We start from the raw sequence: 22,749 nt of genomic DNA on the forward strand, positions 1-22,749 counted from the left end.
CTGCCCTCCCCTCCATGTCCAGCATGTCGCCTCCCTCCCCTGCCCTCCCCTCTCCTCTCCATGCTGTGGGCAGTGTTGATATAATTGTGCATAAAATATTGTTTCTGCAAGCCCTGCACACAATTTGTGTAATAGAATTGGGAGCCAACACAGTTTTTTGTATGAATGCGTTAGACAGCTGATCTTCAGCGCATAAACTCATTACATAAGGGCGAAGAATACGAGTGCTTGGAGAATATCATCCTACAGAGCTAGGGCCTCACAGGTTCACTCTGGGAAGAAACATCTTGCCCTTCCCCACATTCTACATCTAAAGTGCAGTTCCCACCTACCTGTGAAAGTGTCCTTGTACACGTTATATAGTTTAGTACAAAGAAAGTTCATAAAGGTACATCTGAATTCCATGTTAATATAAAATGGTGATTTCTAGTCCTACAAATACATAATAAAATCACAGATAGGACAGTGGTAAACTGGGATTAAGAGAACGTGCATGTGGTAGGTTTTTTCTTCTCAGATTTGGAACTCCAGGCTTATTCTCGGACGAGGCAGGGTCCCCCTTCCCAAACAAAATGAGTCAGTCATCAGCAGTTTTGGACTGATACGTCTTACAGCAAAGAGAGAAGGGAAACATGCACTGATCTAAGAGACTTCAGCACACAAAGCATCTTAAGACAGTAACCATAAGTACATAAGTAATGCCATACTGGGAAAAGACCAACCCAGCATCCTGTCCCCAACAGCGGCCAATCCAGGTCTAGATCAAAGCCTAAGCCCTTCACATAGGCTTCTCTTACTCACACACTCCACTCTTATAGAAAGGATTTGATGTGACCCGGGATCTGAAAGAGTAAAATTCAATACCACAAAAATCTTACATCTGCAGCTTCGTTCTGAATCTGCTGGTAATCCCCCAGGGAGCATGGAGTGATCCAGGCAGGCTCGGTTGGTGCTGAAACACTGGCTTCAGGCGTAGAAAGGGCTGAAAGAGTTAAAAAAAAAAAAAAAAACACTCCATCTAGTGCACATTTATTACATATTCATGATAATGAACCAGATTGAATTAGTAGAGACATGCACATGGAATAGAAAATTTGTTGGACTGGGGGGGGGGGGAGAAGGAATACTTTGAAACCCCATATAGGGCTTACACTGTACCCAGAGCATGCAAGCTCACTTCTAAAAAGAGAAAGCCCATGTGGGGCATCCTTTTGCAGATGTGGTATGCCAGTATCTGAGTCTTAAGTTTAAAAAAAGAGATTAGAGGTTAGCCAATGTGTTTCTTCTGAAATACCTTTCTCCAGTAAATTAAAAATACTCTTCAAATCATAAAAACTAGTAAAAAAAAAAAAAAAAAATATATATATATATATATATATATATATATATACACAAGGAGAAATTAGGTCTTACTGGATAAATATTCTTTACATTAGTTCTTTACACTATTCCAGAACTTGTGGGAAGAGTTATGTCCATCGACCAGCAGGTGGAGTTCTGTGTCCCCTAACTCTGGTAGGCACTGTGGACCTTCAGTATTTATGTAGGCAAGCAATGTGGAAAAGCTAAGACTCAAACACACCAACCTTAAAGGAATTAAAACTGATAGAGAACCGTAAAAAAATGTTTTACTCCCAGTAAGACCTGTAAAGAGAGTAGAACAGCTAGAAGAAGCAAAAACTGCAAGTTCAGCAGCAAATATTTCCAACTCTTACTACCAAGTAACACTGGAAACTATGGACAGGCTTCAGGAATAGTGTGAACCTCAAAAACTGCCAATGAGGTCGCCAAACGGGAATACGAAAATACACCTCTTTTAGGTCTAAAGTAGTAAGATGATACTCTGTTTGCACTGAGGCTATGACTGAACGCAAGGTCTCCATGCAAAAGTGCAAAACCCACAGGCAACAAGTTCGGCCCAAAACCAGTCAAAAGGTGGGAACACAGTAAATCGAGTACCTCCTCTGCAGTTGCTCATTGTAAGGGACAGGAACGATGGCCTCTAGAGAGAGAAAAGAATCTATAGTGGCCTGTACTGCTGCTTCTTTGGCAGTCCTTCAACAGGGAGACTGCAAGAAGAAAGGGGCAACAGGATGGGAAAACTCAAGCTTCTAACCTTCCTTGAGAACATCTAAGACCCACTAATCCATCGTGATTTTGGCCCACTTCTCTAAAACCCATGAACAGTGCCGGTCTTAGGCAGGGGCGACAGGAGCGGTCCCACAGGGCTCCGTGGCGTTCCCTCCTGCTCCCCGCCATTGCCGCGTTTTGACTCCTTCCCTCCCCCGAGCTGCAGAGTGCCCTCCTGGCACCTACCCAAAGCCACCCTGGTGGTCTAGTGGAGTCTTCGGGGCAGGAAAGATCCCCCAGTCTTTCCTGCCTGCCGCCGGCACTGACCCCTCCGTTGCCGCATTGCTCTTTAAAAATGGCTGCCGAGACTTCCAGCAGTGGCCTTGCAAAGGCCGCCACTGGAAGTCTCTTCAGCCGTTTTAAAAAAGATGTGGTAGCTAGAGGGTCAGCGGCAGCAGCGGGCAGGAAAGACTGGGGATCTTTCCTGCCCCAAAGACTCCACTAAACCATCAGGGTGGCTTCAGGTAGGTGCTGGGAGGGCACCCTACGGCTCAGAGGAGAGAGGGGAGGAGGTCTGGAATAGGTGGGTGGGGAGGGGAGCATACTGTTAAAACAAAAATCAAGGTAATATCTGTTTGGAGGGGCTGGTTAAAGGTACGGGGAGGGGAGGATACTGTAAAAAAAACAAAAATCAAGGTAATATGTGTCATTTGGAGGGGCTGGTTAAAGGGACACCTTAGTGCTATTATATTCATGCAGAGATTTTTTTTTTCTCCCGGTAAAGGGCCACTAAACAGACATCATGTTATGAGAATTAGGTGCTCAACATTCAGAGTTTCTAGCTATCTATTTATTTACTTATTTATGGCATTTTATCCCACATTAAATATGAATTAGATTGACACCTGGAGCATTTAAAATCTATTTTTTCCTGTGCCTACATCAAAAGAAAAAAATGTCATGTGGGAACTTGCTCCTTTTGCTTTGTGGAATGCAGTGGTATATTATAAAAATGCATTTGTCTATTTTTTTTTTAATTATTACTGTTTCACATATAAGGTATTGATTAATGAGGGAAGGGTTTCCTTCGTGCAGACCTGTCCAGAGTCAGTCTAAATGTGCCAACGTTGTCCAGTTCAGCACACTATTAGCAGCCAGGTTCATACAAAGTTGCTTATGTTCAGTGCGACCGCACCTCGAATATTGTGTTCAATTCTGGTCGCTGCATCTCAAAAAAGATATAGTGGAATTAGAAAAGGTACAGACAAGGGCGACGAAAATGATAAAGGGGATGGGACGATTTCCCTATGAGGAAAGGCTAAAGTGGCTAGGGCTCTTCAGCCTGAAGAAAAGGCAGCTGAGGGGAGATATGATAGAGGTCTATAAAATATGTTTAAACAATTTTATTGTTATTAATGACAAACAATATAACAATTGAACAAGTATTCCACATTATCTCTCACTCTCCCATCACAGATATCGATATGTTCTTATAACAGATTCAATGACTTCCTGTCTTAATACTCCCCTTGTAGAGGAATCGCATAATGTCTACAAACACAATCTATACTTTCTAGAAACACGATGCCGTAGATAAACAACAATAAGGTACCTACTACATAATCCTCCTTCCCTCCCCAAACCCCCTCCCCGACTGTAACTTCCCCCCTCCCTCCCCACCCTAGCCCTCCCTTCCCCCCCCCTCATCCCCCCAGCCACCCCCCCTCCCCTCTTCCCCTACTCAGCCTGGAAGATCTTATCGAATCATAATAGGAAGTTCACTTTGCATTAAGAAGCAGGCTCCGGCCTCTTGGGCTTAGAATACGTAAGTAAGGGCCCCAAAGAGCCAAAAATGCGATCCTCTTTTTCTGTGAGAATCTAATCTCATTAGCCTCCCAGGAAATCAGCTGATGCAACTGATTCCTCCAGTGCCAGTAAGCCGGAGGGTCTTTGACCGTCCAGTATTGTAGTATGCATTTCCTTGCCAACAAACACATCTTGCGAATTAACAATACTTCAAAGCGATTCTGTCCTCTAAAGGACTCTGGCAGATCTAAAATTAATTGTTCAACTGTTCCCTGGGTCCTGACGCCCAATCTCCTTTCCCAAAAGCCTCTAACCTGAGTCCAAAATCTTTTCACTCTAGGGCAACTCCAAAACATATGTAAAAATGTATCTGGGCTCGTTCCACATTTAGTACAATTTGAGCCACGACCTCCTCCCATGTGTGTTAATTGTGTCATTGCTACATACCCTCTATGGATGCATCGGTATGCACATTCTCTCAAACGAGCATCCGTGACTAAAGCAGGAATGCGCGCTACTATTCTCGGCACGTCCCATGCCCCCAGTTCAAAGCCCAATTCTTTTTCCCATGCATTTTTCAGTGGTCCATACTCCCTAGGGGGTTGCCATCTTTGTAATGCTTTACAGAGTAAGGAGACCGTAACTTCTCCCTCGCCCATTGAATGAAAAAACTCTCGTAACTTACCCCCCACCTGTCTGGTCAAGGAAGACTCCGGTAATGATGCCATATAATGTTGTATTTGTCTTATGGCAAACCTGTTACCCCAGGAATCTCCCACTCTACGTAATATTTCTTCAGCTAGCAGGGGCCGCCCATCTCCATCTAGCAGATCTCCCAAGCATATAATTCCTTGTTTCTCCCAATCTACAAAATACCGACTCGACATCCCGGGTATAAATTCGCAATTCCCACAGATTGTAAGTTGATCTGATACTGTTGGGTCTCCCCCAAGCTGCCGCACCAGTTTCCTCCATGCCTCCCTTAGCGGGCGCACCAACACACTTCTACGCAATCCCTCCGGCAGATTACTTATTTTGTGGTGTAGCAATGAAAAAAGTCTATAAGATCCCAAGTATGCCTTCTCCATCGCTATAGGAGTATAGCGTTGTGCTCCTAGAAACCAATCTCTTAAATGGCGTAGCTGACATGCCTGATTATATAATGCTAAATTCGGCATTCCCACTCCACCTAACCTCCAGTTACCGACCAAGCAGGAAAATCGGACTCTTGGTTTCTTTCCCTTCCAGCAAAACTTAGAAGCCAGTGAATAAAATTTTTGCAAATCCTTCTTACACAACCAAATTGGCAGTGTCTGCAAAACATAAAGCCATCTAGGAAACAGTACCATTTTAATCAGATTGATTCTTCCCAATAGCGATAACGGTAAATCCATCCAGCCTTGTAGAACGTTTCGTGTCTCCTGCAACAACCAAGTAGTATTAAGAGCATATAAACGAGAGGTGTCCATGGGCAGCAGAATTCCCAAATACTTAAAAGAATCTTGCGCCTGCCTCAGAGGGAACTCCCCTCTCCATTCTCTCCATATCTCCCCCGAAGAGGCCAAGGCTTCTGATTTCTCACGATTCAACCGAAAACCCGCATAGTCTCCATACTCTGAGAAGACCTCCAACAATGCATCCAAAGATTCCTGCGGGTTCGTCAAATGAACTAAAATATCATCGGCAAATGCTGCTACTTTAAACACCTCTCCTCCTATCTGCATGCCAGCTATATCCGGCTGCTCCATTATGTCTCTCAGTAAAGGATCTAACGTGAGTACAAACAAAAGAGGTGATAGGGGGCAGCCCTGCCGTGTTCCTCTAGCTATGTCAAAATCTGATGTGTCAAGCCCATTCACCGAGATTCGGGCTCTCGGATTCAAATACAAAGCTTTTATCCCTGACACAAATCTACCTGAAAATCCGTATTTCCGAAGGACCGCATACAAGAATTCCCAATGGACCCGATCAAAAGCTTTTTCCGCGTCAAAGCTTATTAAAAGTGATTTTTTGTTCTCTCTATTGCTGGCTTCCAAAGATGTCAGGATTTTACGGACATTTTTAGCAATTGTTCTGTCCTTTACAAATCCTACTTGGGTATCCTGAATTAATTTGGGTAGTATGTTTGCTAGTCTATTTGCCATGATCTTAGCTAGTAATTTAATCTCAAAATTTAAGAGTGAGATCGGCCGGTATGATGTCGCCAATTCCGGATCTTTCCCTTTCTTAGGAATTACAACAATACATGCGGTGTTCAGTTTTGGGGGCACCTGCTCTCGCTCCACCAACGCATTAAACATTAAGGTTAAAGGCTCTATTATCTCCTCTCCCATTAGTTTGTAAAATTCCGCCCTATAACCATCTATTCCAGGGGTTTTCATCAACTGACTTTGTTTAATGGCCCATGATACCTCGTCTGTCGTAATTAGGCTATTAAGCCTCTGTTCATCTTGCGAGGTGAGACTCGGTAACTCCATCTGTTCTAAGTAAGAGTCTCCCGATAGGCCTTTGTCCATTGGGTTCTCATACAGCTTCCTATAATAGTCATAAAAAACCTCGCTAATGCCTTGGTCTGTGGAGATTCGCTTATTTAGCTCATTTTTCATGGTCAGTATCCTAGTTTTCCCCTGTTTATTCGCAATTAAACGCGCCATTAATCTCCCTCCTTTATTGCCATATTTATATAACTGATATTTATAATAATTTTGCGTTTTCACGGTTTTTTGATGAAGAAGTTCATTTAATGCCATCTGTAAGGATAATAAATGTTGTTTACTCTCCAGAGAGGGTTGTCGACCATAACTTCTCCTCGCCTTACATACTAATTGGCTCAATCTCAATATTTCTTGTATCCTGGCCTTACGCTTATGGGCCATATAGCTGATGATTTCCCCTCTAAACACCGCTTTAGCCGCTTCCCAATAGAGGATCGGGCGATTCACATATGGCTCATTATGTAGCTTATATTCGTTCCAACTACGAATCATAGATGCCTTAAACACTGGGTCTCGATAGAGTTCCACAGGAAATGTCCATCTATTCCCTCTTGCCCTCTCCTCTTTGGGTAACCAGCACATTTCCACCCATGCATGGTCTGAAATTACTGTGGCTCCTATAGCTGCACTTGGCACTGAACCAAAAAGCTGTTCCGACACTAATAGATAGTCGATTCGTGCTTGCGTATCGTGTGCTCGTGAAAGATGTGTGTAGTCCCTCCCTTGTGGTTCGAGAGTCCGCCAAACATCTACCAGCCCCATCTGTCGACAGAGATTGGGCAGCCCACGATTTTCCTGTCTAGGTATCTGTCTCCGTGGCCCAGTACAATCTATCTGTGGGTCCATTACTGTGTTAAAATCTCCACCAAGTATTATGGGTAGAGGGCTCTGTTGTAGTAATTTCAGCGTTATCATCTTATAAAACCTCCTGTCATAGTGGTTCGGGGCATATATATTCCCAAACAGCACTATCTGTCGATTTATAGTAGCTGCACAGATCAGAAATCTCCCCCCCGGGTCTGTATATCGGGTCTCCAATTTATCTACAATCCCTTTTCTGAACAAGATGGCAACCCCTCCTTTCTTTCCCTTGGCTGCTGCTGAGATGCAATCTCCCACCCACCAAGTGCGCAACTTCGCATGTTCCACATCTGATAAGTGGGTTTCTTGCAATAAAGCTATATCTACTTTGTGTCGCTGTAGATGCTGCAAGATTTTAGAACGTTTAATGGGGGAGGAGATTCCTCCCACATTCCATGTAACAACTTTCAGTGGGCCCTCTTCCTGTTGGACTCCTTTCTTTGTGATCTATATCTTCTTTGTTTGAAAGAGGGGTGTCCCAGCCACCACCCCCCTCCCAGTTCCAAAATGTGCCATTTACTTCCCTTCCAGATCTTCATACTTTGTGTCTTCCAGACCTTTACATTTCCCCCCCCCCGAACCCCCCCTCCCTCCACCCTACTACCCCTGCCCCCCTTAGCTAACCCTAATCCCTCTTGTGACTTCCCCCAGCCCCAAAACAGGACCATGACGTATAACGTCCCTTACCCCCTCCCTCATGTAAATCAAACCCCCCTCATCCTTATATCAACAACATAAAGTTATTAGCAGTGGTATCGAAAATTAAAACTCTGTATATGTTCAGCTTATATACATCAACATCTCTATTTTGCAACCTTTCACTTGTCTTGTCTGCTTGTTAAGCTGTATCTATTTCTTCAGAATCTTTAGAGACCTGGTATCTCTATTAAGTGTGTCCTGTCTCTCAGCTTCTGGTCCAGTCTGTATATCCCCAGTCTTCCTGCTACTTTGCAAGTTCTTATCAACAGCAGCCCATAGTAGTTTTTATTTTAATGGTTCAGTTGCTTCACCGCTGCTTATCTGTTTCCTCTTAATATCAAAATCAGTGGTTAATAGGCAAAGTGCTGTCATTGCAATAAACAGTAATAACCCATGCTTAACGTAACATTTTGTAATCCATGTTCACTCCAACCTTATAGCTGTCCACTCTGTGTCCATCATATTCTCAAGCCTTTTGGCTCTCTTATAGTCAACGATTCTCAATGGAACTCAAAAAGGCCTGTGCTTTATCCACTGAAGTGAAAATTTTTGTCTCCGCCTGGTAGGTGACCCGTAGTTTTGCTGGATATTGCAAGGCGAAACGAATTTTCTTTTCAAATAGTTGTGTACAAATCGGGGAAAACTTCCTCCTTTGCAACGCCACAGCCGCCGAATAATCCTGGAAGCACAAAATTTTTTTGTTTTCATAGTGCAGGTCTTGATCTTTCCTTAGAGCCTGCAGTATAGCTTCTTTATGTGCAGAATTTAATAGCCGGCAGATCACCACACGCGACCCCCCGCTTTCTGAGCGTCTGGGTCCCACCCGGTGTGCCCTCTCCACTCGGAGGGTTCCCATATCTGCAGGTATTTGTATTTGTTCAATTAGCCAGTTTTCTATAAAGGCTCTCAGATTAGTTGTTCCTAGTTCCTCGGGCAGACCAACAAATCTCAAATTATTTCTGCGCGATCTGTTTTCGAGATCTTCCAGCTTTTCTTCATATGCTTCTAGTTGGGTTCTGAGTTTTACATTTTCTGCCTCCATTTTCAGTACTGTATCTTCCAAGGCCCCCTGGCGTTGTTGAAACTCTGCTAGGTCTTTATTTAATTGTCCTAAGTTCTCCTGGACTAAATCTAGTTTACTATCAATAGGAGCTAATCGCCTGTCTAGCAGCGGCTCCATGGCATTCGTTACCTCCGCCACCACCTCCGCTACCCAAGCCGAACTCACTGTGTGCGCCGGTGGGCTTGGCGGGGCCGCCATTTTGTCTTCTCCAACACGTGTTTTATCTTTAGCGTTCCGAGCGCTTTTCGCTGCCATAATGTCACGTTTGATCAGGCAATAGTGTACCTCTTGGTTTCCGATTCCAGATTTATAAGGTTGGGGGGGTCGCTGCTGCTTAAATCGCCAGGTTTTGAGGGCTTATCGGGTAAGCTGACAGGAGCGGGAGATTCAGCAACCGCTCCTGTTCATGACGTCACGTCCTCTAGAGGTCTATAAAATAATGAGTGGAGTGGAACGGGTAGATGTGAAGCGTCTGTTTACGCTTTCCAAAAATACTAGGACTAGGGAGCATGCGATGAAGCTACAAAGTAGTACATTTAAAACGAATCGGAGAAAATATTTCTTCACTTAAAGTGTAATTAAACTCTGGAATTCGGTGCCAGGGAATGTGGTAAAGGTGGTTAGCTTAGCTGAGTTTAAAAAAAGGTTTGGACGGCTTCCTAAAGAAAAAGTCCATAGACCGTGATTAAATGGACTTGGGGAGAATCCACTATTTCTGGGATAAGCAGTATAAAATGTTTTGTACATTTTTAGGATCTTGCCGGGTATTTGTGACCTGGATTGGCCACTGTTGGAAACAGGATGCTGGGCTTGATGGACCTTTGGTCTTTCCCAGTATGGCAATACTTATGTACTTATGATTCAGGATTCTCAAACAGGCTTGGCTGGAACCGGATTCTGGAATGGGCTTGGCTGGAACCGGATACTGAAAGGGACTTGGCTTGGCTGGAGCAGGATACTGAAAGGCTTAGCAGGGAACTGGGACAGAACTAGCTCATAGAGCAGGAGCAGAACCTGGCTCAAACAAACACAGGAACAGAGCTCAAGAGCCAGGAAGCAAACATGGCAGGCAAAGGATTAAGCAGACTAAGGGAAGACAAACAAGCAAAGAAGCAATGTACTTTCACCGACCATATTCAACCTAATGATGACACCTCTGGCCAAACTACTATCTAACCAAAACCTCAATCCTTACATTTATGCCGATGATGTAACGATCTACATTCCATTCAATCAAGACCTAAAAGAAATTTCCAATGACATCAACCAAAGCCTCCACATCATGCACTCCTGGGCAGATGCCTTTCAGTTAAAACTCAACGCAGAAAAAAACCCAATGCCTAGTACTTACCTTTCAACACAATACGAACAAATTTACCACCATCAACACACCAAAATTAAACCTACCCGTCTCGGAAACCTTGAAAATCCTTGGTGTTACCATTGACCGGCACCTAACACTTGAGAATCACGCGAAAAACACAACCAAAAAGATGTTCCAATCAATGTGGAAATTAAAAAGAGTATGACCATTCTTCCCGAGGACAGTCTTCCGTAATCTGGTACAATCATTAGTACTCAGTCATCTAGATTACTGCAACTCACTTTACGCTGGCTGCAAAGAGCAAATACTCAAAAAACTCCAAACAGCCCAGAACACGGCAGCCAGACTCGTATTTGGAAAACCAAAATACGAGAGTGCAAAACCCCTACGAGAGAAACTACACTGGCTACCACTCAAAGAACACATCACGTTCAAAGAATGCACCCGAGTACATAAGATCATCCATGGCGATGCTCCAGCCTATATGTCAGACCTGATAGACCTACCACCTAGGAATGCTAAAAACTCCTCTCGCACATTCCTCAATCTTCATTTCCCCAACTGCAAAGGACTAAAGTACAAACTAATGCACGCATCAACCTTTTCTTATATGAGTGCACAACTCTGGAACGAACTGCCATGTAACCTGAAAGCGGTCTATGAACTGACCAACTTCCGGAAACTGCTAAAGACCCATCTCTTCGACAAGACCTACCACAAAGACTGAGTCACCTGAATTTCCCACATATACCCTGAATGTAAACTAATGCCCTCTGTTCTGTTTTGTTTTTTCTTTTCTTTTTCTCTCATTATTATGTATTACATTACCATGAAACCTAATCCTCTGTAACACCAAATGTCTACTCTCCTCACACTTCCACTATCCACGATATATTGTAAGCCACATTGAGCCTGCAAAGAGGTAGGAAAATGTGGGATACAAATGCAATTAATAAATAAATACTTACCAGCATCCACAGCTGGATAGCAGTGAAATAATCAGGTATGATGCTGGCTTCTACAGACTCAGAATAAACAGACAAGAACCACACACACAGGAAACAGAGCTTGGCTTAAACACAGAACTTAACTATAGCAAGAGTCAAAAGAAGGCTAGACTAAAAGCAGGAGCCAAGGGTAGAATCAAACAGATACAGACACCAAGGGCAGGGTGTGGCTCTACAGCCAGGCTTTCAGGAAACAAGATTCAAAAGCAAACTCACAGAAACAAAGGAAAGCATTGAAACACAAGACTCAGATAAACATAGCACAGACCTTCAGGAGTAAAACACGCAAGAACAAAGCCAAGCATGGATAAGATCTAAACAGGTAACACAAGATTAAGAGACCTCTTGCAAAGGCTACGTAGGAAAGCTCCCTGGGTCCTTATAAAGGAGTAGGCTGATGATGTCACAAGTAGGAAATGAAGCAGAAGCAGGGAGACCAAAGCGAGGTTTGGCCTACAGGAAGAACAGGAAATGAAGAAGCAGGGAGACCAATGCGAGGCTTGGCTTACAGGAAGAACAACAATAGGGAAAAAGGCAGACTGGAGAGGTCACAAAGCTAGATACAGATAACCAATAGGTCTGAACATAAGGGCACGACTACAACAGTGACAGGTTGCAGGGTGGTAAAATTAGGAGTAATGTCAGGAAATTCTTTTTCGCAGACAGGGTGGTTGATGCCTGGAATGCCCTCCCGAGGGAGGTAGTGGAGGAAAAAATGGTGTTGGAATTCAAAAAGGCATGGGATGAACCCAGAGGATCAATTTAAACTGCTGGTATTGGTTTTTACGCACTGCATAATGTGGTTCAAAAGTTGCATAAGTAAAATCCTACAAGAGCCTTGCAATTGCAGGATCAAGAATTGCTGACTGTTCCCTCTGTCCACAGGCTGTTCGTGTGCAGACTTTTTCCATTGTCGGACTTCAATTGTGGAATGCTTTGCCTCTTTCTGTATTTATTTATTTACTTATTGCATTTGTATCCCACATTTTCCCACCTATTTGCAGGCTCAATGTGGCTTACAGAGTTTTGTTAGATATCAGATACAATTAGTAATGTACAAAGAATGAGTAAGGGAAGAGAGAAGGAAGGTGTTATGGAGGATGGTATAGAAGGTGGACTTTAGTAACTGGGTGGATTGGTGAGGTGGTGTTGTGAGGCTATGGGTTCTCTTTGTAAGCCTTGTTGAAGAGGTGTGTCTTCAATGACTTGTGGAAGTTAGTTATTTCGGCAATAGCTTTCAGGGATGTGGGTAATGCATTCCACAGCTGTGTGCTCATGTACGAGAAGGTGGTGGCATGTATCAGCTTGTATTTTAGTCCTTTGCAGCTGGGGAAGTGCAGATTGAGAAATTTGCGGGATGATCTTATGGTGTTTCTGGGAGGCAAGTCCACGAGGTTTAGCATGTAGATTGGGGCGTCTGCATTAATGATTTTGTGTACAATTGTGCAGATCTTGAACGCAATGCGTTCCTTAAGTGGGAGCCAGTGGAGTTTCATATTTAGTTGTTCCAAATATGAGTCTGATGGCGGTATTCTGGGCTGTTTGGAGTTTTTTGATAGTCTGTTCTTTGCAGCCAGCGTATAGTGCGTTGCAGTAGTCCAGATAGACTTATTACCATTGACTGTACCAGGGTACGGAAGACATATCTCGGGAAGAAAGGTTTTACTCTTTTGAGTTTCCACATGGAGTGGAACATTTTTTTCGTTGTGTTCTTCACATGATCATCAAGTGTTAGGTTTCGATCAATGGTAACTCCAAGAATTTTCAGATTTTGTGCAACGGGGAGAGAGAAGTATGGTGTAGTTATGGTGGAGTATTTATTTTTGTTGTGTTGTGAGGTGAGTACAAGACATTGCGTTTTTTCTCTGTTCAGTTTTAGCTGAAATGCATCTGCCCAGGAGTGCATGATTTGGAGGCTCTGGTTGATCTCATTGGTGATTTCGTGAAGATCGTGTTTGAACGGGATGTAGATCGTGACATCGTCTGCATATATGTAGGGATTGAGGTTTTGATTGGCTAGAAGTTTGGCTAAAGGTATCATCATTAGGTTGAAGAGAGTTGGTGAGAGGGGGGATCCTTGGGGAACTCCACATTCGGGTATCCATGGGGGTGATATGTCCTCGTTCATTGTTACTTGATAGGATCTTGTGGTCAGGAATCCTTTGAACCATTTGAGAACTGTGCTTCCTACTCCGAAGTATTCTAGTATATGTAATAGTATTCCATGATTCACCATGTCGAAGGCACTGGACATGTCGAATTGTAGGAGGAGTATGTTGTTACCAGTTGCAATTGCTTGTTTGAATGAGTTCATTGCGGATACTAGTACAGTTTCGGTGCTGTGATTTGACCGAAATCCTGATTGAGACTCATGCAAAATTGAGTGTTTATTTAGGTATTTAGTGAGTTGTTTCATCACTATGCCCTCCATGAGGAAGGGGCATCGATTTCACAGCTTTATAAGACCCTTGTCCAATGGGGACCACATAAAGATTACACTGTTTTGAGGGGGCGGTGGGAATTGGATGTTGGTACCCTTCTATTACAATGGAACATATTAGCTACACTGAAGAACATTCCCACTCTTACCACAGATACTCATCTGAGGGAATGTCGTTATCGGTTCACTTGCCGAGTGTATATCCCCAAATCCCAATTACATCATATGAGGGGGGGGGGGGGGGGTGCCAGATTCAGCATGTCTGAAGTGTGGGGGAACTCCCTGTTCCTTCTACCATGCAGTTTGGACTTGCCCGAGGGTACAGTGCTTTTGGAATAGAATCCGGAGATATATGGAATTTGATTTGGCACTCCAGAGAAATTCTTACTAGACATGCCAGGTGCTTTTCAAGGAAGAAAGCATGGGGCTATGTTGCTTCATAAGTTGTGTCTGATTGCACGTAAATGTATATTACAGTACTGGACCTCTCCTACTGGCATTGGAGGAATAAGGTTCATTTGGTGGCAACCTGGGAGGCCAGAGAGGTTAAAGGCTCACCTAAATGTAAGAGGAGATTTTTGTCGATCTGGGATTCTTATTTACAAATTTTGCACCCCTGGGGTCGTAGTTTGCTCTTACATACTACTTAAATAAGACTCAGTGACTCATAAGACCTGGGTGCCTACTTAGAAGGTGGGAGGGGTGGGGAGGAGATGGTTTTATTTATCTGTTTATGTTGTACCTCGAGAGGGTCACAAGACCCAGGACCCTGCAAGGCAAAGATGTTGTTTACTTTGGGGGAGGGTGGTCCAATTTTGTAGGGTTGTTTGTTATGTGGGGGGATGAGGAATGTTCCGTATTTGGACCTAGAATTTGATTTGATTAAGAGGAGTTGGGTGGGGGGGGGGGGGGGGGGGGAGAAATTTTAAAATTTATGATGGTGCAGTTATTATCTTGTCATCACCCAGTCTGTTTGATTTTCACTGGCTGTATATTGAGATTGCTGACTGTTAAGCCTGTTGTACCACCAATAAAAATGTTGAAACATAAAAATAGATCTCTAATTAGAAAATAAATGGTATTAAAAACAAAACTTAAAATAGTTGCATGTGTATTTCATGTTGAATGGCACTTAGATGGCAAGCCGGCTGTGAAGAACTTTGAAAGTAACCACTGCATCTGCTATCTCTGTGCACATCCTGTACGTGAGATTTTTACTCACCTTACCCAAGCACAAATGTTATCCATATAAATAACTGCTCACCCGGATACCAGTCTTTGATAATCACCCTTTGTAATCCATGTAATACATTCATATGCAGGGCTGGTCTTAGGCAGAGGCGACCAAGGCGACCGCATAGGGCCCCGCGCCTAAGGGGGCCCCGCGCAGCGCCTCAACTCTGCCTTGCTCGTGCCTCCACTCTGACCTCCACCGCTGCTCGCCTTAGTCGCCTGAGATGATCCCCATTCCCGCGGCTCGGCCACTCCGCTCCCGCCACCACCGGTGCAGCATCCACCCCCGGCTTGGGCCCGCTACTAATTGTAGTGGACTTGAACTGAATAATTTCTGGGGAGGGGAGGTTTCATGATAGCATTGTGCTTATTATTTCAATCAGTTTTTTTTGTACAAGTTTAGCTTCATTTGTCTTTATTTGAAATTTCGTAAATAAAAAAATGTTCTAAAAATGGAATAATCTTATCAATGGGGTGGAGCTAGGGTGGGGGCGGAGCTAGGGCGGGGCTAGTGTAGGCGGGGCTATGATGGGGCCCCACCAAATTGGTCTGCATAGGGCCCCGCACTTGCTAAGACCGGCCCTGTTCATATGTACTATATATATGCTCTGTGGGATGCAGCTACAGTCTGTCCTGGTACGTGCCGGGAATGGATGGAGGATGGGTACGGTCATCTTCCTGTGTGGAAAGAGGTAGTCCCTGGGTCCCTAAGTAAAGAAACTTGTAGGAGCCACCACTTCTGAAAATGACATATTTCAGATACTGTATTTCCAGTGTATCAAAGCATGGACATCCAAGGTAAGGGGATTCAGCTGCCTCGTGGGAGGAGAAGCAGTGACAGGGATGGCAAGCACAGGCTGGATCACAGACCCTGTACTTAGCGACAGGTCACTTTACTACTCTGCAAAAGCAGCTGGCCCAGTCATCCTGGAGAGCTATGCCAGGTAGAGGACAGGAAAAACCAATGAGGGAACGAGGGAAGAGACTGGAGGCTAATAGAGGTACGATTGCTATTTTCTGGGGATATGTTTGCATCCCAAACCACAGTGAAATAGCTACAAGTGGGTCACAAACTAGACCACCCAGTGCTCCAACTCCTTATTGCCCAGATCTCTGGCTGCCATAATTGTACCTTGCTCAGACTTCCAGATGCTAACATTCCCTCACTACGGGCACAAAACAGAAACAATGGCAGAAAGCTCACTTTCTATGGAAGGCAGCTGTGCCCACATATAGCACTTCTCCCCCATTCAGTTTCTGGTACTATTCTTACCCTTCTGCTGTTCTGCTCACCTTCTCCCATTTCCTGTGCTTTTCCTTCCCATACCCAGTACCTCAAAAACCCCTGCTTGTTTGGTGGATGGCTATTACCCTAGATTTCTGTTTGGTGGCTGGTGCTACCCCACATTTCCCTGGCCAAGTTTTCCCCAAGGTGTACCTGATGGGATGCAGATCTTCAATTCTCTGCTCAGGTGCTGGTCTCTTTCTTGGAGGCAGCGAATGAAGACAGAGCTTGCATGGTCTCCTTTTCTTATCACAAAATCTATCAGGGTGCGGGCTTTGTCATTAGTGGTCATAATTTCCTCACTGATATGTCTTGCTTCAGCAGGACCCAGCACTCCATATGTCTGCAGATCACTCAGTATCAACTTCATTACTACAGGATTACACTTGCTCACAAAATCTGCGAACACCGCTCTCAACTCCTTGGCTGTAAGAAAAAAAGACACAGACAGATGCTCTGTTACAACTTTTGGCAGAATTACTAGATTACTGGACATAGGCTTACATTTTCTGTTAACAAAAACAGGTCTACTGGTCCAATCACGTCATGGGGGAAAACCAAGATCAGTTCAGCCTATTCCAACATATTTAGATTGTAAGCTCTTGTAGACAGATTAATCGTTAAACCTCTCAGTGGCTCCAGAGTTCCCATCCAGGGCAGGATGAGCCTGTGTATGCCATGGGCAGGGGCGGACTGACAGTAATTTGGATCTCTGGACAATAAAGCACATGGGTCCCTAATCACCCAACCAATGTGTATTACTACTACTTATTAGGGGAGAGCGAGTCTCCTACTTGCTGTGAACCCTCAACCACTACCTTGCTGACAGGCTCATCATTCTACCCCTGGCCATGGAGACACTTTGCTCAGATCCAAGCAGAGACGGGAGAAAGCTGCCATTCTGATGACACCATTTTCAAAATAATACTCCAAAAATTTAACAGAATGGGAAGAAATTGTGGATGAAGGGGAAAAAAAAACACCAGTAAAAAGACTCCTCCAACCCCATCCCCTGAATATTCAGCCTATGGTGGTCAGCGGTTTTAAAGCCACTGACTACCACAGGCTGAATCTAACCCAGAAGTTCAATGCCAGAGCAATGTCTAGAACCAACACCGAGCATCCAATCAGCCACTGGCCTAGATATTCTGCAGGTGCTGGTCAATATTCAGTGACTATCAGGCTCATTTTCAAAAGAGAAAAATGTCCAAAGAGTGACATAAGTCTGCATTTATTTTATTTATTTATTTATTTTAGAACATTTATACCCCACCTTTTGCCACGTAAAGCAGCCCCAAAGCGGCTTACAATGAACTAAAGAAAAACAATTACATTGACAGAAGAGGGCATAAGGGAAGGGAATAGAAATACAATACTTAAGCAGATAGACTGCAGTTAGGGGAAAGGAAGCAAAAAGAGGAGAAGGGAAGGAGGAAGAAGTCCAGAGTTGAATCAGATCTTGACTCGCCGAATCACAAGAAATCAGTACTTGCGACCAAGAGAAATCAGGGCCCCGTCAGCAAGCAACACTCTCCAGGCGCGAAGCAGCCACATAGGAGGAGACCAGCAGCTAGCATCGTCGTCGACGACCACCCCAGACCAGCAGCTGAGCCGAGAAGGCCACATGATATAGATAATCCCGTCATGGCAGGGAGCCGTCTTCCAACTTCTCCTATCAAGCGAAGAAAGAGCAGTGCAGAAGGCCGTGTTATGAACGGCCGAGAAGCATGTCAACTGATGGCGCGCACCCAAATCAGTATTTTCGAAACCTCTTTTAGACGTTTTTCTTTGAAGTCCGTCAGAAGGACGTCTAAATCTCAAGGGGGTGTGCCAGGGGCATGTTCAAGACGGGACTTGAGCGTTCCTAAGACTTAGATGTCTTTCAGCCATAATGGAACAAAACAAAAACGTCCACGACTAAAACTTAGACGTTTTGAGCTAGACCTGTTTTTATTACGAATAAGGAACAAAAAGGTGCCCCAAATGACCAGATGACCACTGGAAGAAATCAGGGATAACTTCCCCTTACTCCCCCAGTTGTCACTAACCCCCTTCCCACCCCCAAAAATTGTAATGAAGAACATTATTTGCCATCCTCTATGCCAGCGTCAGATGTCATACTCAGGTCCATTACTACTACTACTTAACATTTCTAAAGCGCTACTAGGGTTACGCAGCGCTGTACAATTTAAACGAGGAAGGACAGTCCCTGCTCAAAAGAGCTTACAATCTAAAGGACAGGTAAGCAGTCAGTCTAAAGGACAGGTAAGCAGTCAATCAAATGGGGGAGTGTAGGTTTTCTGAACAGAGGTAAGTGGTTAAGTGCCGAAAGCTACAGTGAAGAGGATTTGAAGATGGGCAGGGAGGGCGCGTGGCGTATGGGTTCGGGAAGTTTATTCCAAGCATAGGGTGAGGCGAGGCAGAAGGGGCGGAGTCTGGAGTTGGCGGTGGTGGAGAAGGGTACTGATAGGAGGGATTTGTCCTGTGAGCGGAGGTTACGGGTAGGAACGTACGGGGAGATGAGGGTAGAGAGGTAATGAGGGGCTGCAGATTGAGTGCATTTGTAGGTTAGTAGGAGAAGCTTGAACTGTATATGGTACCTGATTGGGAGCCAGTGAAGTGACTTGAGGAGAGGGGTGATGTGAGTATATCGGTCCATGCGGAAGATAGGACGCGCGGCGGAATTCTGGACGGATTGAAGGGGGGATAGATTGTTAAGTGGGAGGCCAGTGAGTAGTCTATTAGATTGTAAGCTCTTTGAGCAGGGACTGTCTCTCTTTGTTAAATTGTACAGCGCTGCATAACCCTAGTAGCGCTCTAGAAATGTTAAGTAGTAGTAGGTTGCAATAGTCAAGGCGAGAGGTAACGAGCGAGTGAATGAGGGCTCGGGTGGTCTGTTCAGAGAGAAACGGGCAAATTTTGCTAATATTATAGAGAAAGAAGCGACAGGTCTTAGCTGTCTGCTGGATATGGGCAGAGAAGGAGAGGGAGGAGTCGAAGATGACTCCGAGGTTGCGGGCAGATGAAACGGGGAGGATGAGGGTGTTGTCAACAGAAATGGAGAGTGGAGGAAGAGGAGAAGAGGGTTTGGGTGGAAAGACAATGAGCTCGGTCTTTGCCATGACCAGTTTCAGATGACGGTTGGACATCCAGGCAGCGATGTCTGATAGGCAGGCCGAAACTTTGGCCTGGGTTTCCACCGTGATGTCTGGTGTGGAGAGATAAAGCTGGGAAAATGCCCCCCCCCCCCCCCCAAAAAAAAAAAGCTTACCAAATCACAAAACGTCCACAGTGTTTTTGAAAACAAAAGATAGACATCTATCTTTTTCGAAAATTACCTCCAAATTCTGATTTAAACGTTATATTGAAAATGCCCCTCTATGCCAGATAGGTAAGTGGGCAAAGATAGGACTAGGAGCCACTAAACAGCTTTGGTTTTGGACAAACTGAATCTTGCTAAAATTTGCCCACGGGCACTGAACCCACCCATAGCCTCCCCCCCCCCCCCCCACAGGCCTATCATCCATCCCCAGTTGCTCCTGCCCATATCTTCTTTGCAATCAAAATGGGAGGGGGGGGAAGAAGGAAAAGGGCAGAGAACAAGAACTCAGACAGGGATGATGCTAGACTGGGGAGAAGGACCCTGAAGAAGATGGATATGGAGAGAGAAAACGTTTCAAATGAACATGAATTAACAATTAATATTTAAACAATCACCTGAACCCATTGCTAAGGGTGGTTTACAATAAGAAAACAGTTACAATAATAATTACAAAATGAAATTTAAAAAAGAAAAAAACAAAAAGAAAATGTTAAGATTCACCCAGGTTTTTGCCACAGGGTCGATATTCAAAAGGGTTTAACTGAGAAAGAGTCACTGAAAGTCTCCACTAACCAGCTAGGTTAGGGGTGGTCCAAAGGCGAAGCCAGTACTTAGCCAGTTATTTAATTATTTATAATCCACACAATCTTATATTCATGGCAGATATGTGGGGACAAATCACATTAGCCAAACCCCGTGAAAAGAACAGCAATGCCTGAGAAGTATAAAGAAACAAATAATGGAAAAATAAGCACTCTGGGATATTAAATCGGACAACTTCCCACTCACAATCTAGTTTAAAACAGTCCTAAATTATAAATAGTAAGAGGAAAGAACACAAGGCTCAGATGTTGATTATAAAAATAGAAAAGCCATTAATTAGAAAATACCAGCAGCAATAGCATATGTATTCAAAGACAGTAGGTTATACAAATCACCCAATATGATGGGTCAAGGAAGTTAAAGGTAACACAGACTATTACTTAATCCTGAAGTTATTAGGATACCTAACCCTCAAGCACTACCGGGCACTTTGGAACAACTGAACCTGACAAGATAACACTCATGACCTCTGGGTAATGGTCCAAGATATGGAACTCAAGCATCAGGTAAACTCTTCCCAGCCAGGCAAGAGTAAGCAGGAAAGTGATGCCACAGATAAACGAGCCCTATGGCAGGGTGAGAGCCAGCTGATAGCAGCTATCTCGGACTGCACCAGATCACAGCAAGCTGTCACGTTTGTGATTTTTTTTCTTGGTTTGTGCTCCTCTCGCCCTCTAGTGGCCAGAACCGGTGGCTGCCATAGACTTTCCAGACTCTCTTTTCAGTCCAGTCCAAATATTTTAGCCCTCCAGTCTTGCTTGGAAGTTTGGCAGCTAGCCTCACCCTTAGCTGCCTTGAGATTGCTGCAGCTTCAGCTCAGCTGCTGATGGGCTTATTAGCCACCTGGAAACTTTCTGCTTTGCCTTTGCAAACGCCAAAGGTCCAGGTTAGTGTTTGGTGCTGATAGGAGCACTTCTGTCTTGCTGTGCTTAGGAGCACTTCTGCCTTGCTTCTTTAAGCTTCTCTGCTTTACCCTTTTGGCTTTCCTGCTTTACCCTCCTGGTGCTGAGAGGAGCACTTCTGTCTTGCTGTGCTGGAGGAGCACTTCTGCCTTGTCTTGTGTCTTACCTGTATGCCTTGTTCTTGTCTGGGTGCCTGTGGGCACTCCTGGTTTGAACCCTAACCCTGTTTCAGTCAAGCTTGTTCTGTTTCCTATTCCCTGCCTGAGAATCCCGTATCCTCAGTAGTCCTGAACCCTGTGTTAGTCAAGCTTGTTTAGTATCCTGTTGGTCTAGTCTGTCTGCAAGTCTGTCCAGCAAGTCCTGCTGGCTGCCTGCACCTGGGGGCTCAACCCCTGGGGAATGGTGGTCAAGCGCAGGTGAAGACCAATTGCACTGTCCTGCTTATTCCCCGCCTGCCTACTGCTGTAGTTCCAGTCCTGTGGTTCCAGTTCAGTTGTTCCAGCTTCTCCTGTCTACAGCTTCTCCTCCCTTGCTTGCTTACCCAGTCCTGGTTGAGGGTCTTGCCTACTTCTGCTGCTTGTTGGCAGCGGTCCAAGGGCTCACGTGGTGCCAGTGTCCGAGAGCCTGAGACTGTGACACAAGCTCAAGGAAAAGGAGTCTTATACCCTCTCCTCAGGTCCTCGTGCCAAGCTGTCCAGAACAAAGATGTCATGATAGTTTCCAGTGTTGTGTTGTGTCCTTGGGCCTAAGAACCAGACTCTTGCCATCCTGTAAGTTCTTGTTCTGTCCTAAGTACAGCAAACAAAAGTTGTTGTAAACAGTTGATTTGCTTCTGTTAGACTTGATGTCTCCACATTGTCCTAGAGGCCTGTCACAGTATGCAAGCCTCTGCTCAAGGGCTAACAATGGCTGTCAAAGGGGTAAAAGGGGTGGAGAGATTAAATTAATTCTTTGCTTCGGTTTTCACCGAGGAAGATTTGGGAGTGATACTGGTGCCAGAAATGGTATTCGAAGCTGACGAGTCGGAGAAACTGAATGAAATCTCTATAAACCTATAGGATGTAATGGGGCAATGTTACAAATTGAAGAGTAGTAAATCTCCTGGACCGGATGGTATTCATCCCAGAGTACTGATAGAATTGAAAAACTAACTGGCGGAACTATTGTTAGTAATATGTAAATTATCTTTAAAATCGAGCATGGTACCGGAAGATTGGAGGGTAGCCCATGTAACGCCGGTATTTTAAAAAGTTTCCAGAGGGGATCCTGGAAATTATAGACCAGTAAGCCTGACGTTGGTGCCGGGAAAAATGGTAGAGACTGTTATAAAGAACAAAATTGCACAGCATATTCAAAAGCATGGATTAATGAGACAAAGCCAGCATGGATTTAGTGAAGGAAAATCTTGCCTCACCAATCTATTACATTTCTTTGAAGGGGTGAACAAACATGTGGATAAAGGGGAGCCGGTTGATATTGTGTATCTGGATTTTCAAAACGCATTTGACAAAGTACCTCACGAAAGACTCCAGAGGAAATTGAAGAGTCACGGGATAAGAGGTAGTGTCCTATTGTGGATTAAAAACTGGTTAAAGGATAGAAAACAGAGAGTAGGGTTAAATGGTCAGTATTCTCAATG

At 44.4% G+C, this 22,749-nt stretch overlaps 1 protein-coding gene across 1 annotated transcript in view; it reads right to left on the reverse strand.

The window, feature by feature from the left end:
• Window positions 1-22,749, reverse strand: part of LOC115482582 (caspase-1-A-like) — a 101,812-nt gene that overhangs the window by 60,653 nt on the left and 18,410 nt on the right. The window contains exons 2-3 of the mRNA XM_030222486.1: window positions 16,437-16,709; window positions 879-982 (exon numbers count right to left, since the gene is read on the reverse strand). Of these exons, the coding sequence (XP_030078346.1) occupies window positions 879-982; window positions 16,437-16,709 (377 nt within the window). The remainder of the gene's footprint in view (window positions 1-878; window positions 983-16,436; window positions 16,710-22,749) is intronic.

The sequence above is a fragment of the Microcaecilia unicolor genome, chromosome 13 (assembly GCF_901765095.1).
Source record: "Microcaecilia unicolor chromosome 13, aMicUni1.1, whole genome shotgun sequence".
Lineage (NCBI taxonomy): Eukaryota > Metazoa > Chordata > Amphibia > Gymnophiona > Siphonopidae > Microcaecilia > Microcaecilia unicolor.